Below are 16,503 nucleotides of genomic sequence, written 5' to 3'. Positions count from 1 at the left end.
CAGAGAGACACGGGGTAGGTCCAGGACCTCCTTTATAGCCCGCCTGGCGCTTTTAAACCCACTCCCTGCCCCATCCCAAGGTGAGGGCTGGCTCTGCGGAGACCTGTGCTCCCTGCTACCTCCCACCCCAGGGCACACCCCGCCTGGTGGGGCCCCTAGGGGCGCTCTGGGCTCCTGACACGCTGCAAAGCAGCGTCACACCAAAGACTTTCCCCAGGCACTGTTTCTGATGGGATGACTTTGCTTCCCGGGCTGTTACGAGAGGCAAAAATCGCGCCACCGCGACGGATTGCCGCTCGCCTCACACCTGCCTCAGGCTCCCTGCCCGCTCTTAATATGGCCGCCCCACCCGCTTCCAAAATGGCCGCGAAGCCCTCGCACCATAGAGATGTGAGGCTGTCCTCTCTATGGCAGTAGGGCGCCTCCGGGGATCTCTATGGCAGCGGCGGCCGCGCTGCTGGGCGAGGAGGTCTTGATAGTCAGGCACTGACCGGGCCCGGGCTGCGGAAGGATGCCCTTGGCTGCCTATCGCTTCATCCGAGCCGTGGGGAAGGGCAGTTACGGGGAGGTGAGCCTGGTGCGGCACCAGCAGGACAGCAAACAGGTAGCGCAGGGGGTGCGCGGGGCCGCGGCCGGGGCCTGGCGTGGGCGGGACGGCCGGGGCCGGTGTCAGGGGAGCGGCCGGGGCCTGCCGGGGTGCGCTGCCGGGGCCGGGGCTGGGGCTTGCTTGGGGTGCGGCCCTAAGCACGGCCCTGGCGCTGAGGGGGTGCAGCCACAGGAGCTGGGCTGGCCCCTCAGGGTGTTCCTGTTGTCCTCCTGCGACCCCCGAGAGTTCTGTGAAAGCTCTGGAGAGGACTCTTTTTTCCCCTGCCTAAATCTCAGCAAAACCCCTGCCAAGCCCAACGCCCCCCAAGTAATCTTTTTTTTTCCTTTTTTTATTTCACTATTTAAATAAAAATACCTGTATAATGCCGTGTTTTGGGGAGGAAACCCCAGCTTTGGTAGCCTTTCGGATGATCGCAGAACACAGCCTGCAGTTCCTCATGTGAAGCAGAAAAGGCTGCTCCTGGCTTGTTCCTGCTTGTGTAGAACAAGGCATGTTTGTGTGGCAGAGATGACAATGGTAGCAAGGATGGAAAGAATGGCTTTGTGTGTTTGCTTTCAGTGGTGACAGGCTTTGTGTTCACTGTGCTGTCTGTGGCAGAGCCTGGCAAAGTTTTGGTATGGTTGAAGTGCAAGCAGTTTGCTCTTTGCCTTTTTGTTGGAAAATTGAAATAGATCTGCTTTGGTGAGGCAAGACAGATGATTTGATAGAAAATGCAGGAGGGTAAAGCAGTGGGGATGGAGAACCGTCACAGAGTAGTGCTGCAGAAACCTTGGGGGTGAGCTTTGTGCCCAGGATTCAACCAGAGATGAATGGGAGAAGTATTTGTGTCCTGTGGTGATCTGAGGATGTGTCCTTTCCAGATGAAGGCAGGGAAGAGGCAAATCCCTGCAATGGCAGCCCTTGTTCCCTGCAGGCCAGGCACAGTCCAATGTCTGCAAAAAGTTGGTAACTGCATGGTCCTAAAAGTAAACAGTACATTGAGGTGACTTCCAGTCTCACACAGGTCCTTGGATTTCAGCTCTTTGTTTTGCTGTGGCCAGCAGGGACAGGGAGGGGATTGTCCCTCTCTGCTCTGCCCTCAGGAGGCCCCAGCTGGAGTCCTGTGTCCAGAGCTGGGGCCTCAGGACAAGAAAGATGTGGGGCTGTTGGAGAGGGGTCAGAGGAGCCACGGAGATGATCAGAGGGCTGGAGCAGCTCCCCTACGGAGAGAGGCTGAGGGAGATGGGCTGGTTCAGCCTGGAGAAGAGAAGGCTGTGGGGGGACCTCATTGCAGCCTTCCAGTCCCTGAAGGGAGCAGAGAAATAGGAGGGGAATCAGCTTGTGTTCAAGGGGGGGGTGTTCAAGGCCAGGTTGGCTGGGGCCCTGGGCAACCTTGTGTAGCTCCAGGCCTGGAGGTTGGTGGCCCTGCCTGTGGCAGGGGGGTTGGAACTCTGTGATCCTTGGGGTCCCTTCCAACCCATGCCATTCTATGACTGTATGATTCTATGGTTAACATTGGCAATAGCTTTGCTTCATTGTTGTTGTTATGTTATATTTGATGCATTTTACTGTCTCTCTTACCAGCTTTTATAAACATTCCTGTGCAGCAGGGTGATTGGGTTTTTCATTGCCATTTGGCATAGTGCTCCATGCTCTGTGAGAGAAATTGTATTTTATCTAAACATATTTGCTGGTAACTGAATGCTGGGTTTGGGGGGTTTTTTGTGGAGGAGGTGGCTTCCAACATTTAAAACAAAATATAATCCAGTTTGTACACAATGTGTTATCAGATAAGATGGAAGACCATTGTGGGAGACTTCAGGGGAATCTTGCCAGGGTAACATGCTTGTTAAACCAGATATAACTGGTGCCAGGTTTAAGATTGGGCTGTGTGCATTCTTTTTTTGTGGTGGTAGGGCATCATCTAAAACCTGATGCTGATAGAAGGCTAAAAGCTTTGGTTTTTACACCCAAAGACATGGTTGCAGTTGGCTTGTCACGCAGAACAGAGCAGTTACAGCATATCTGCTTTGTTTTAAACTTAGGCGATGCTGTATGGAATAAGGAGTTTACATTTGTCTTGGGAATGATGATCTGTGCATCATCACAGGTCACAAGGGTTGAGTAATATCTATCACACTTCTGAAACACAAGAATCACTGTTCATTTCTGTGTAGTTGTTTCCCTTGGTATATAGGGGGTGGACTTCCTTACCAAAATTAAATATGCTGGACTAAATTAAAGGGGACAGCCTGGGAGGTAAACACCTGAAAGCTGTAAAGCACTGAAATTGAGTAAGTGAATTTTACTGTGTTTAGATGTTTGGATTTAAAATCTCCCTGGATAAGAGTGGGTAAAAGGGATGATTGTTTTGTGGAAAGCTGATGCCCTAACACTGTTTACCACAACATTTACATCAGAAAGGGAGCCAGGTCAGACCTAAATATGGGTGCTGGGGATGATGGATGTGTTATGGATTTTATTGCCTCGTCTGCAGCTTGTTATAGTCAGTTAATTTTTGCTAAAACTTTAAAATTCCTGAGAAGTATATTTGATGTAGTACATACTAGAGAAGTAAACAACTGCTTTCATGTGTGGTTTTAAAAACGTATCTTAATATGGAATAGAAGAAATTTAGGAATCTTCAGTTCTTTCAGTATGACCCAGATTCTCTACTCCTTATAATAGTTCATTTCTTCTTAAGTAAGTTTAAACCTGCTGTCTGCAGAAACTCAGAAATTCAACAGATGGTTTTAAGGCAAGATTTAAGTAAATTATGTCTGCTTTCAGGTTTTTAAGAAAGTATTTTTTGCATTGTGCCCCTAACTGCAACTCTACTTGCTAGATTTCATAGAATTATTTTTTCTTTCTTTCCTATTCTGCCATGCTTCAGGTTTTGGTACAGAGCAATTAAATCCCAAGTCAGTTATGCCTTGGGGATCTTTTGCAAGGTTCAAGTTTAAGAAAACCATGAGCAGACCTGAAAAGCTCATGAAAAGCTCAGCAGTGTTGTTTTGTCCATTCAGAAGTTCAGCTCTGTTAGGTATTTCTTGTGAATGTGACAGTGGGGGACTTGTAATCTGAACCTTGAAACTGAGATTTTAACTTTCTGGTCATCAAGTGTAGGATCTGTGGTCACTGAAGTTGGGAGAGTTGGGAAAGATTATATTTTTTTTGTAAATTTTTTTTACAAAAACCATATGTTTCATTTCTAGAGAAGTGAAAGGTATTTGGTTTGGGTTTTTTAGCAGAGGAGAACAAAGTAATTCTAGCCAGATCATGTTTATCCTAATCATCCATTGTCTTTTTTTTTGATCTCTGTACTTTCCTTCATGTTGTTACCTTTTTAAAGTTAATATTGAAATGGCCCATTTCAAGAGTCACTGTGATTCACAAACTGGTATTTCAGGCTTTAGAGCTGAATAATAGACACATTTAAACTGAGAATGGGGGGAAAAATGAATCTAAACATTATCCAAAAACAGCAGTGCACCACAAAATTCCTGGGCAGTGTTTATTCAGGCAGATGGATAGAATAGCCACCCCTGTTCCATTTTTATGGTAGAAATGATGTATAACTGCTGGGCAGATTGCACTTTCCATATAGAATAATGTGTGGAGATTTCAAATACTGTATTTCTTTTAGATTCAGGGAGATCTCCAGGGCTGCTGTGTGGTTCCTTTCACATCTTACAATGTATCTTGTCATTTCTTTTACAGTATGTCATCAAAACATTGAACCTTAAAAAGGCTTCCAACCGGGAGAGGAAAGCTGCAGAGCAAGAGGCACAGCTGTTATCCCAGCTGAAACACCCCAACATCGTCACCTACAGAGAATCCTGGCAGGGGGAAGATGGGCTCTTGTATATTGTTATGGGCTTCTGCGAGGGAGGAGATCTGTATCACAAGCTGAAAGAGCAGAAGGGCAAACTTCTGCCTGAGAATCAGGTGGTGGAGTGGTTTGTCCAGATTGCCATGGCACTGCAGGTAAAATGAAGTCCCCTTCAGGTATACATTTAATTTTGGCTTTTTCTGCATCTAAAAACTTCCACAGCTGGGCCACAGACTTTCATTATCCCAGTGGCTGTTTGTACATTAAAAGCTTTCATTGCAGTCAGATTTAAGGTAAGAAATCACTGTCGTGTTTTATGTCTGTACCTCTCTATCATGGTAGGCAGTGGTAACCTCCATGGTGTTTGCAGTTCTAGTCTGAAACACTTCTCTGGTTTGAAAGTTTAGATTAAGTTTTTTAACCGTTTTTAATGGTAAATTTAGACTATTAATTCATCATTTCTATTAAATCTTACTCTTGAAATTTAGTAATCGGAGGTTATCAAACTATAAAGACAATTCTTACAGGAACAAAGACCAGATGTGCATGTTAAGACTAAGAAATAAGACAAAGACCAGATGTGCATGTTAAGACTAAGAAATAAGAAGTTGGGCAGAAAATTCCACCTTAAAGTTGCCTGTTGTGATCAGGTGTTGGCAAGTCTACAGTACTGCCTGTTCTTGTTTATTATAAGACTGATTTTCTTCCCTGTTTGCACAAAGTTACACTGTGTTTTCCACCGAAGTTTTATACTTAAAACTAAGAAATGACTGTCAAGAAATGGAGAGGGCAGAAAGTGAGTTAAAGTCTGAGTCTTTAACTTGACATTTTTATTTTCTCTTTTCTGCTGCATTGTCAGAGACACACAAGGGAATTTCAGTAAAGCAGAACCAAGCTTTGAGTTTGTGCCTATTTTAGCCATTTTTAATTCACTAAGACTGTCTCTAGCAGGGGCCCTCCTGCCTTTTATAGTGATGCATGTGTCTTTTCAGTGTTTGTATTTCCCCTCTTTGAATTGTGTAATGGGATTTTCATTTCTCAGCGTAGAAAAAACACTTAGAAATTACTTACATTTGTGTGTTTGGTTTTGTTTTTTTCCCCTCCCCAGTATTTACATGAAAAGCACATTCTGCACAGAGATCTTAAAACTCAAAATGTTTTTCTGACACGAACAAATATAATCAAAGTGGGTGACCTGGGTATAGCCAGAGTGCTGGAAAACCAGTATGACATGGCTTGCACTCTGATCGGCACGCCGTACTACATGAGCCCTGAACTCTTCTCAAACAAACCCTACAACTACAAGGTAGAGTATGTTAATGTAAACCTTGTTTCTGCTCCATAAGGCAGCTTGCTGTGCCTGAAAACTTTACAGTTGTGTCTAGTTTTCATTTCTTATGCTTCCAGCTTTTTTTAATGTCCCCAAAGACCTAAGAACAAATAATAGATTGAGGAGAGATTGGCAGTGGCCTTTGTTTGTGGGGCTGTGTTTGCTGCAGGAGGTGTGATAACTTATCACAGCCCAGGTGTTCCGCTGGCTGCCTGTGCCTGTGGCAGCCAACCAGTGTAAACAAGGGGATCAGTCTGTGCTAGATGGCTGCATTTTCTAAATCTATTACATGCAAGACAGGAAGTTTTGTACTCAAAAGTCAGTATTATATGTAACAGCAGCATTTAGGGAAAAAAAAAAAAGAAGATAAATAAGCAGTGTGGCTGTGAAGTTAAAGTAAAATAAAGCAGATGTGCTCTTGCATACCTGTGCACTGTAAATGTGAACTGCTGCCATGAGCAGGAGCTGAGGGGAAGCTGCTCTTGTAATGAAAAGGTTTGCATTTGCCAGTTCCACCCAGTGTTGTACTTCAAAAGAAAAGAAATGACAAGCCCTACAGATGGCAACTCTCTGCACTTCATTTGGAAAATGAAGTGGTGGTGGTATTTGAAGAAAAGAATATAGTTAATAATAAGAGTGGGGCTGAAGCTGGAAGTTTGCATGTGGTCTAATTAATTAGTTTACTGTCATTAAAGGCATCTTTGGAAAAAAAAGTGACTAAGTCTGGGGATAAAACTTCTACAGTTAACGCAAACTTCCCCAAACTACTATGGTTTTTTTCCTTCTTTCAGTCAGATATCTGGGCATTAGGCTGTTGTGTTTACGAAATGGCTACGCTGAAACATGCCTTTAATGCTAAAGACATGAACTCTTTGGTGTACAGAATTATAGAAGGAAAGGTAAAAACTTCCTAAATTTCTTTTTAATCTGTACTTGGATTTTCTGTCTAGAACTGGAGATATTTTTTTTCCAATCAGAACTACTGCATGGAGTTAAAAATATTTTGCATGTTACGTGCATCATCATCTATGTTGTAAGGCTGGTATTTCATGGCAGTACATGGTGTAGTATCAGACTTGGGAAGTTACTAAATTTTAGATATTGCTAAAGCTCCTTGTTACCTTTTTTGTATAATTAGTGGACTGATTAATTTTCAGAGTTCTGAGACTCGTTTCTGGTTTAAAGATTAGTTTGCTTCTGGTTTAAAGATTGTGCAAAGAAATAAATGGGTATTCATGTGATGCTGCTTTCCTGTTAGGTCAGACTGGCTTAAATAAGTGTTTTAATTGTTTTGGCATACAATGGAGTTAATATTGATTTATTTTATATAAATACTTAAGCCCATATGAGAAGTTCTTACACAAAGCACTTTGAATTTATGTATTGCTATTTGATGGGCAGTTAAACACCTGAGTAACTTCCAGGGTGTGAATGATGGGGCTGTTTTTAATGCAGAGTACCTGACTGAATATAACTCTGGGGCATGAATAATCTCACAGTAGCCCCTGCTAACAAATATCTTCAATAATATCAGACTTCCCTTTCCTTTGACAGCTGCCACCCATGCCAAAGGATTACAGCCCCCAGTTGGTAGAAATAATACGAACTATGCTCAGTAAAAAACCTGAGGAAAGACCTAGTGTGAAGAGCATACTGCGACAGCCATATATCAAGCACCAGATCTCTTTGTTTTTGGAAGCCACAAAAGCGTAAGATACTTTCATTTCAGTGTTTCTAAGCAAAATATTAATGTTTGGTTTACAGCTTTCCCTGTGTTTTAGAGCAGGATAAAATGAGTTCTGTTACATGCGGTTGCAAATCATATGGACATGTGAGTTTCTTTAGATTCTTTGAGAGAAATAATAGGACTAATTTTTTTTCTGCAAATGCAGACTAAAGTGGGACAGTGGTGAGATTGCACAGCTTATCCAGAGAGTTTTTTAAAAAAAGAAGTGCCAGTATTGCCAGGGAAGTGATAGAAAATATATATCTTTCCATATGGTTCTGCACGGTCTTGTGGCAGCTGAGAGTTATAATACCAAGGTTATTTTGATATACACTGACATAACTATTTTTCTTTGTCAGGTTTAGTTAGTTATTGTACTGCTTCCAGCCAGGACCCATCTTACTGCCCTGCAGAACAGGTGTATGTTGCCAACAGAGTCTGAAGGGTGTTTTTATACAAGGTGTCTCCTTGTATTGAGATGAAAATAAGTATGTTGTGCACAGCCTGTGGAAAAAGTACCTCATTCTCTATAAGCTGTCTAGTGGAGTGGATTTTTTTGGTTAGTGTAATCTGGTAGTATCTTAAGATCTTCTTGCTGGTAATTGAATGAGCAACTTACATTTTTTTTTTACAGGAAAGCAGCCAGAAGTAACAGGAAAACAGTGAATTCTAAAACTAAAGATTCTTCCTCTGTGGTCCCAATGAAGAATGAATCTCGTAGCAGGGATGTTACTCACCAAAATCACCCCTTAGAGCAAGCCAGGAAATACAAAGTTGTGAGATATACATATATATATATTTATAAAGAAAGCACTTTTCCTGGAGAACAGAATGTGTTTTATAAGAAGGGCCTTGAGCATTGCTGACAACATAGATCTAACTCTTAGCAATATGTAAAATTCATATTAAGGAAGGAATTGTGTTTAAGCAAGGGTGGAACTAAATCAATAGCTGTGTATTGACCAACTAATTGCAATGTCTTAAATGTAAGGTGTGAACAGCAGCCAGGTTTTCATTTGTGGGTTGCCAGGTCAATTACTCTTGAAGTATTTGAGGTGAAATACTTTATCAAATATTTGATGACAAGTGGTAATCATTATGAACTACGATTTTGACTGGAAAAACTAATTGTAGTTCCAACCAAAATTGTTTAGTTTTGGAATGTTGGTTTTAATTTTCTGTAATTAATCTGTTGTTGTGGGGTTAAGCTTTCAGTGCTGAGATACTGAATGCACATGGTGTAGTACAGCTTATAAACTGCTGGCACTTGTTGCCTCCTCCCTTAAGGAAGAGCCAAGGGAATACATCTTACCTTTCATGGTCCTGGTGAAAAGTAGGTGTACTGCACGTGCACAAACCAGTGCCTGAAACATGTCATTTGCAAGTCGTCTGTGGCTTTTTTTGAGGCTCTCAATTACATAAATTGCAATGAAATTATGATCACTCTGGTATGTTAATGATTTTTCTTAGGTGCTTAGAGTAATCTTTCATATGTGTGTAATGCCCAAAAGGTAATTAGTTTTCTCATGTTCCTTTTGATTCTAGACTGAAGAGGATTCCATCTCTAAGCATAAAGGCACCGAACTTTGTCCCTCGGAGAAACTGGCTGTTGAGTTGGAAAGAAAACCAAACAACAATGATTTGAACAACCTGGGGGATTCCTTAACTACAGTTAGTCAAGTCAATATTGATATCTTACCATCTGAAGTGATCAAGTATGGAAGTGAGAAGTGTATCAGTGAGTGTATTCCGGAGAATGATAAAGCAAAGTATTTAAATATACCAAAAAATTCCAAAATAACATCCAGCAGCCCACCAGTTAAAGAAGACAGACTACAGCAAAGAGCAAAGCAAGTTTTTAAAGCTGAAAATACTGAGTTTAAGCAATCTTCTTCTATAGCATCAAGAGAAGATGGTGATACTTTGAAACTCCTGCAGCCCGTATCAAGAGACCAGAAGCAAACTGACCTGGTAATGCATTTATGCTTACTTAAAACTGACTTTGAAATAGATTTAACTAAGGGTCAGCTTTTAAAATTTAGAGAGCTGCTGCACATGTTTTTCTGTCAAAGTAGGATGCTACTGATGCACTTACTGAGATGCTTAAGTAGGTGGGAGCCTTAGCTTCAGATTTGCAAAGGTGACTTGGTGAAGTAGTTTTAGGCTTGCATCTAAGATGGTGGGTATTCTGGCTTTTTTGGGGAACAACAACTTTCTTATCCAGCTAAGAGAGTTGGTAAGAATAGTTTTAGAACTTTGTTCTATGTTCATAATAGGCCTGGCTGATGTAGATTTGGTCCTGATTTGGATAAGGGTGTAATAGACAATGATTGTCTCTTCATTGTATTTTGATCTACTGTGAGGCTTTTCTGATGAGAAATCATTATCTATTGTAGAGCTTGGATTCAACTGAAAAGCTGCTAGCTCCCTTTGTTCCTGTTGTAATTCAAGTAAGTGACCTCCTTTAAAATGCTGGTGCAGCAGGGATTTTTTTCTGTCTAAAGTAGGAGTTTATTGTGGTTGTAACTGGGAGATGTTAAGGTGGATGCAGCCCAAACAGTAAAGTGGCCTGTGTGGATTTTTTAAAAAATCAGTGTGTATGTGTAGATTTAAAAAATCTACAGCCTACACCTTCTTTAAAAATACTTTTACTTACTAGGATGATGCCTGTCACAGAGCTTCAGGAGATGCTCAGGAAAAAATTACCTCCCACTTGCAGCCTCATAGTTCTGCCAGTGAGCCCTCTCTCTCCCGGCAGCGGCGGCAGAAGAAGAGAGAACTAGCTGAGGTCTCTGCAGAGAAGGTGCAGATACTCATCATTCTCTTTCAGGCTCCTGTATTTTTTACTCTTAAAAAATGGGACTGTTTTGATTAAGGGTGGAGGGTTTTTTTTAATTCTGTTCTCATATCATGTGCCTCTGTATAACTTCCTTGGTAACAAAAGACAGACCACTCAAGATACCCTTTAGAAACAGCCTGCACAAGTCTTTGAAAGCATCATTAACCCTCACAGGTGTGAGGAGGGTGTGCCAAGGGAACAGTGTGAACTGTGGGGTTTGCCTTTGCCATGCCACACTCTTTCCTGGCAGTTTCCATCTGATTTCTCCCTGTTTGTGACTACAGAATACATAGCAGTGCTTTTCCTGCCTGCTGTGGATAAGGCCCCTCATAGGGGTAAGAGATTACAAGCTCTGCACTAGACACGTGCAATGGCTGCCCTGAGCTTGAGTCCCAACTCTAGGCAGGATGGAGGGAGAGGTCACGGATGCAACAGAGGTGTAGAGAGGGAGGGATGAAATTGGGAGATGTGAGGAGGTTCCAGTATGACCCAAAACCTCTGTCATCCAGCCTTACTGTGCAAGGATGTCTTCTAGATTGTGGAGTGCTATCAATGAAAACATTATAAACTTGTGCTCGCTTCTCTTTCAAGTCCAGAGCAGTTGCTCCTCGGCCTCTGCCTTTTCTTTCTGATGTGAGCACAAAGCCAACACAGAGGTGTGCAGAGCAGCTTGGTGCTGAAGCCTCTGACTCGGTAAACAGCCCCAGAACAAGTCAAGTGGCCATTTCAAAGGTCAGTGCTGAACACAGTGTCACCATGTTCATGTCTCTGTCTCCTGGCAGTCTATTCTGTGAGTGCATGCACAGCACAGAAATGTGTAGTAGCTTCCTACCTGGTGGAAGACCTGTCAAGCTCCTGGTTAGTTGGGTTGAGAAGCTGCCTTGCCAAACCAGGGCAGTCAGAATCTCCTTTTCTAGAGTGCATTTTAGTCTCGTTGATCAGTCAGTCTGCTCTAATAGCTCTGTCTCCCATGTCGCTTGAAAAGGACTTTTTTGCTTTATAGGTGATTAGATAAGAAAGGCCATTGTGATGATTGCTAATTAATATCACATTAATTTCTTTTGAAGGAGCGGCCCTTGTCAGCAAGAGAACGAAGGAGGCTGAGGCAGTGTCAGGAGATGTTTCCCTCTGGTAATTTTTACCTTTGCACAGTCACATTCTGTGTCTAAGTGAGCAGGTGTCTTTGGGAAGAGATTCTGACCTGCTGTCTGTTCTTCACCAGCCTTTTGGGAAAGATGAACCAAGGGTCTAGTTCTGTGTTAAACAGAAATTTCTGTTAACATGTTTTCCTACTTCTTATTCAGTTCAGTTGTGTTTAGTGTTGACAACTTATCTTTGAAATGTACATGAAGCACAGAATGTACACTTTTCAGATAGAAACTTGAGTGTTTTCTCTTAGCAGAATACCTACCTGCCTGTCTTCTACCAGGTGATAGATGTTTTCTTGCATGAGCATGAAACTAGTTCAAAGCACACGCAGCCAAGTTATAAATATTGTAAAAATGTCATCCTTCCAGTGGTTCCATCAAGACCAACATCAAATAGTACACCAGTTGAAGCAAAATCACAACTGGAAAATCATGATAAAGGTGCTCAGTCCTCATCAGATCCCAGTATTTCTCAGGTAAGCTGGGGTCATCTGCTTTTTGGAATCTTTACATGTGGGCACAATTTGGGAAGAAAGTGGCATTTTAAAAAATTCTGTGTGTGGAAGAAGCTCTCAGTCAATAAGAGTGCACAATTCTCTCTAAATATTGTTTTATAAGTGCTGGGGTAGAGTACAGTACTTGTATTCCTCATCCAGCTTTTTGTTTGACTAGGTCAGTTTAGAATTCCAGGCTCACTGTCCTCCTTTCTCTCCACCTGTCGGAGGTGAGAGCTCAGCATCTCTTGCTGGCTGGTATGGGCTCTCTGTGTTGTGGTGTTTTAGTTTATTTTGGAAGGGAAAAAGAGGACTTTAGGTCCCAATCTAGAGTCTGCTTTAAATCTCTACTAAGAACACACTATCTCTGGCCTGGTACATCTGATTTTGCGTTGATAATGCTGTCCTTTTGATGAACTTTGCCCATTGTGACACCAGTATATCGTTTGACACTGATCATAACAAAGGTCGCTCAAGCTCCACCGCGAAGATAAAAAACAATATACAAGTAGCCATGACAAACACTGACAAATCTACATGATGTGATTGTTTTAAGAGGCACTTGGTGAGGCATTCATAAGGTTTGAAACGGCATGACAGGTGTTGGTGATGTGATATCCTTTGTATTAGCTTGTTTCTAAAACCAAAGGTTGTAGCTTTTTAAATACTATCAAGCTGAGCCTGTAAAAATAGGCTTGTTGACAGTGGTTTTTTCCATATAATAAAAATAACTCATGACATATTGCAAATGACTTTTGGCTATTGGAGCTTTCGTCATTTATTCCCTCTTCACTTAGAGAAAGAGAGAAACCCCTTGCCTGTCTGATGACGAGTTAAGCTCTTCCACAAGCTCCACAGATAAGTCTGATGGAGATTCCAAGGAGAAGTAAGTATTTTGTTTAATACTGTGCCAGACTTTTCACTGCTATATTGGGCCTGGACTTGGGGGAAAAAAGAGGCAGGAATTGCATTCACATTTTCTCTCTCCATAGTGAAGGATGTGATGCATAAGGAAAACAAACTCCATTTAATTGTTGTCTCTCTGTGACTATAAACTTCCAATGCAGAATATTTTGGGGCATGTGGTTGTGTACATCTGTGTTTTGTCACTTGTAGCCTCACAGGAAAGCAGCCTTCCAGCATCCCAGGAAAAGCATGAGTTTGAAGGTGCCAGGATGCTGCTTTTCCACCATGGCTGAGGACGTATTTAGTTCTGATTCTTGTCAGTGTAAGCAGCTTTACAAAAAGGAGTACTAGTTGCATTACTACCAGTACAGCTACACAGGCAGCCAGCAGGACTGTGAGCTGTTGGTAGGTGAACAGGCTCTGAGCCTCTCTTAGATGAAATAAGGTGAATGTTGTTACTGATAAAACTCCACCAGGAGAAGTAGTTGAACAGGGAATACTTGGCAGGGCTCTACCAAACAGGTTTATCGTGGAGTGGTGACTGAGTCTTATTTCTCCTCTACTAGAAAAAGCAGTATGAATGAGGTGAATGACTTGGTGCAGCTAATGACATGGACACTGAAAATGGACTCTCAGGAGAACTCTGAATCCTGTGTAACCTCGACTCCAGCCCCAGAGTTTAAACTTCACAGAAAATACCAGGACACGCTGATTTTGCATGGGAAATCACCTGCTGAATCAGAGAAGTTAAAACTTGAAGAGATTCCTTCTGGTCTGTCGCTCTGTTATTGCTTTGAGTGAATGGTTGGCAGGTACTTATAACAAAAGAAAACCTGGTAGTGGGCAACAGAAGACAACCCACTCTTAGTTCTTCTCAAGTCTCAACAATGCTTATGAAAGTAAACATCTCTCTGAATAATTTTGTGTGCAAAACTGCTCTGGTTGTGGTTTACTTGCCAATGAAAGGAATGTATGATCAATCTGCATGATTACTAGTGGAGAGAGTTAGTTTGCAGTAAGGTTTATTTTTTCCCCCATTGGAAGCTCCTGCAATGAATGGTTGGAGTTGAGTGGTTTGAAGTAAGATTTTATAGTGGTAAAGCTTTGTGAATTAAGGTGAAAGGTGAAATTGTGCACAGAGCTTTAAATGCAGTGGAGGTTTGTACAGGTACAGGGCTTCATCCTCACTGCAGGATTTGGGCAAGCTTGGGTGCAGGAATGGAATCAGTTTTCATATGTAAGTTCTGGTTTAGACCTTAACTGTGTATATTTATTCTGAAAAGCAAGGAAAATTGTATTTGCTGTGACTGCATTTGCTATGCAACAAGAATAAGTGAAAAAGCTGTGGGTAGGATTCTGAAGCCTCGGACTGTAAATGACTGTCTTGTTGGCAGCTTCAGCTGAAAAGTGAAAGGTTCAAAGGTGGAGAGATGGCAGAAATGATGCCTCTAGAGTTTTACAGTGATTAAACTTCTCTGTAAGGAGAAGTGATTGAATTATTAAAATATTTGGGTGTTGGTGGAATATTAGAAAACAATACTTTTCATTCAAATAACATTTGTCATGCAGTGTACAGGAACCACTGGAAACAAAGTCACAGGGACCTCTTTGTGCAGACTGTGTCTGTACTGGCTTTGTAGTGTCCAGTGTTGAGAGTGTTGGCATCTGAGTGCTGCTGGTCCCCCTCCTTGCTGGCTGTTCCAGCCAGCCAGTTCAGATGAACTGTTACTTCATGTAAATGATGGGCTGGAATTCTTGGCAGTACTCACAGTATCATCCCATATTCCTCTCCTGCATAGAGTATGAGAATTGCAAAGTAATTATTGCTGCATGGATGCCTTTTGTGGTTTTTTCTAGACACGTTGTCAGTTGCTGACAAGGTCAGGAGGATGGTTGAAATCCTGAGGTTTGATGTGGTGCAAGGACTGGGAGTGAAACTTCTTGAGAAGGTCTACAGCATCATGGAAGATGAGGATGAAGTGAAGAGAGAGGTGAATGTCTTTCATAATGAAATGAATTTCTTTATAAGCCTAGATAAATCAGCAAGGTCTTTACTTCCCCTCCTTTTCAGCTAACCATATGGCAGTGGAAACATTGAGTCCAAGAAGTGTTTCTGTAGCCATTGGCAGGCAAGGGCCGGAGTACGTCGCTGTGTTCAGTCTTAAAAAGTTGGGTTCTGATGGTGGACTACATTCAACCACAAATGCTTCAGAAAACACAGGAGCTTAGAGCTGTACCATGGTCCCCAAGTTTGTGGAAGATGCCAGGGATGTGAATGATTTTCTTCTCCAGTAATAATTTCTCCAATAATAATGGTTTTGGGACTTTGCCCGATGCCCCTTATGTCCAATGTGAGAAACAATTGAATGTCTGTTTCTGATAGAGGTGAGTGAGCAATACCTCCAGCTCACAAATAAAACGCTGCCTGTGTAAGGATAATCTGTGAAGATCTGATTTATAGTTTAAACTGTGTCTGGGGGTTGGAACTCTTTTGCTCTCAGACAACAAAGACACTTCATTTTTATTCCCTCCCATCTAACTTCATAGGCTGCATTCAGTTGAGTTCTTTGGTGTGTTGGTTGGGTTTTTGGCTAATATATTGGTAATTCCTGCTGGTTTTTTTTTTTTAATATCAATAAGTTTTATGGGTTTTTTTCTATGTTCTGAACAGCTGGAGCTGCGGGAGCACATGGGAGACAAGTACGGGAGCTACTGTGCGAAGGCACGGCACCTGAAGTTCCTGGAGGAGAACGTGAAGCTCTGACTGGAACAGTCTCCTTAGAGAAAAGGAAACTGGTATACAGCTCACATGGTAGATTTGGACTGGCTTACAAAGCATGTTTATCCCTTCACCTCCTTTGCTGGAATAAGGATACGAACTTGCAAAAAACTAAGTTAATAGTTCGTAGTGATATTTTTCATGTTAAAGTGTGGCCCAGGCTATCACTTTCTCAGAAGAGAAACTCTTCAGTTTAATTTTTATTTTCTTAAAGAAATTTTTTAAAGCTGCTTTTTTGTAGATGCCAAGAGGGATTGAGACCAAGTTTTATATACAAAGGACTGTAAAAAAACATAAAAATAAAATGCTCTTTTGATTTTGGTCATGGCTAAAGTTTTTTTTGTGTAGTCATACACTATGGTAACAAATTCCACAACAAAGCTAGGGATAGGTTGGAAACTCTTCTATCCAATAGCTGTAAAAACTTAGCAAGTAGAAACAATTATTAAAATTTGTAGCACAAAAAGCCCTCCAGGTTCTGTAAGTTGCCATGTTGGAGTGCTAAAGGGGGTGGCTGTACTGCTTTTAAGCAGAGCCTTTGCTTTTGTGTCCTATTGCTAAGGCAGTCGCCAAGGGGGTGGAAAGTATTTAGTAACTGTGTAAAGTAAGTCTGAAAATGCTTGGAAGGAACACATTCCTGGTTACCATGGTCTCAGCTGGAGCAATCCCTTTGCTTTACAAATACTAATTCCTGTTAGGAAGCAGAGTGCCCAACACCAGGGTCACTTCAAGAAACAAGCACCTCAGCTCTTCCCTTTGCACCTGGAGTGTATTGCTACACATGTCCAGGCATTGTCATGTCCCATCACCACAGAAAAAGCACATGTTCTTTCTAAAGGACAAAGAAGTCAAAGGGGACTAGA

At 42.0% G+C, this 16,503-nt stretch overlaps 1 protein-coding gene across 1 annotated transcript; it reads left to right on the top strand.

The window, feature by feature from the left end:
- Positions 1-511: 511 nt before the first annotated feature.
- On the top strand, positions 512-15,961 carry NEK4 (NIMA related kinase 4; the record flags this gene model as incomplete). The annotated part of the gene is made up of 16 exons (XM_084269763.1): positions 512-604; positions 4,307-4,573; positions 5,527-5,724; positions 6,540-6,647; positions 7,303-7,457; positions 8,109-8,250; positions 9,020-9,445; positions 9,871-9,924; positions 10,134-10,277; positions 10,905-11,045; positions 11,381-11,444; positions 11,831-11,937; positions 12,753-12,841; positions 13,428-13,633; positions 14,719-14,852; positions 15,533-15,961. 16 exons carry the CDS (start codon positions 512-514, stop codon positions 15,623-15,625), a joined length of 2,421 nt encoding a protein of 806 aa, XP_084125889.1. The 3' UTR covers positions 15,626-15,961.
- Positions 15,962-16,503: the final 542 nt, after the last annotated feature.

Source organism: Gallinula chloropus (assembly GCF_964237585.1).
Source record: "Gallinula chloropus genome assembly, chromosome: 12".
Taxonomy (NCBI): Eukaryota; Metazoa; Chordata; class Aves; order Gruiformes; family Rallidae; genus Gallinula; species Gallinula chloropus.
This window is presented reverse-complemented; position numbering and strand designations above follow the sequence as displayed.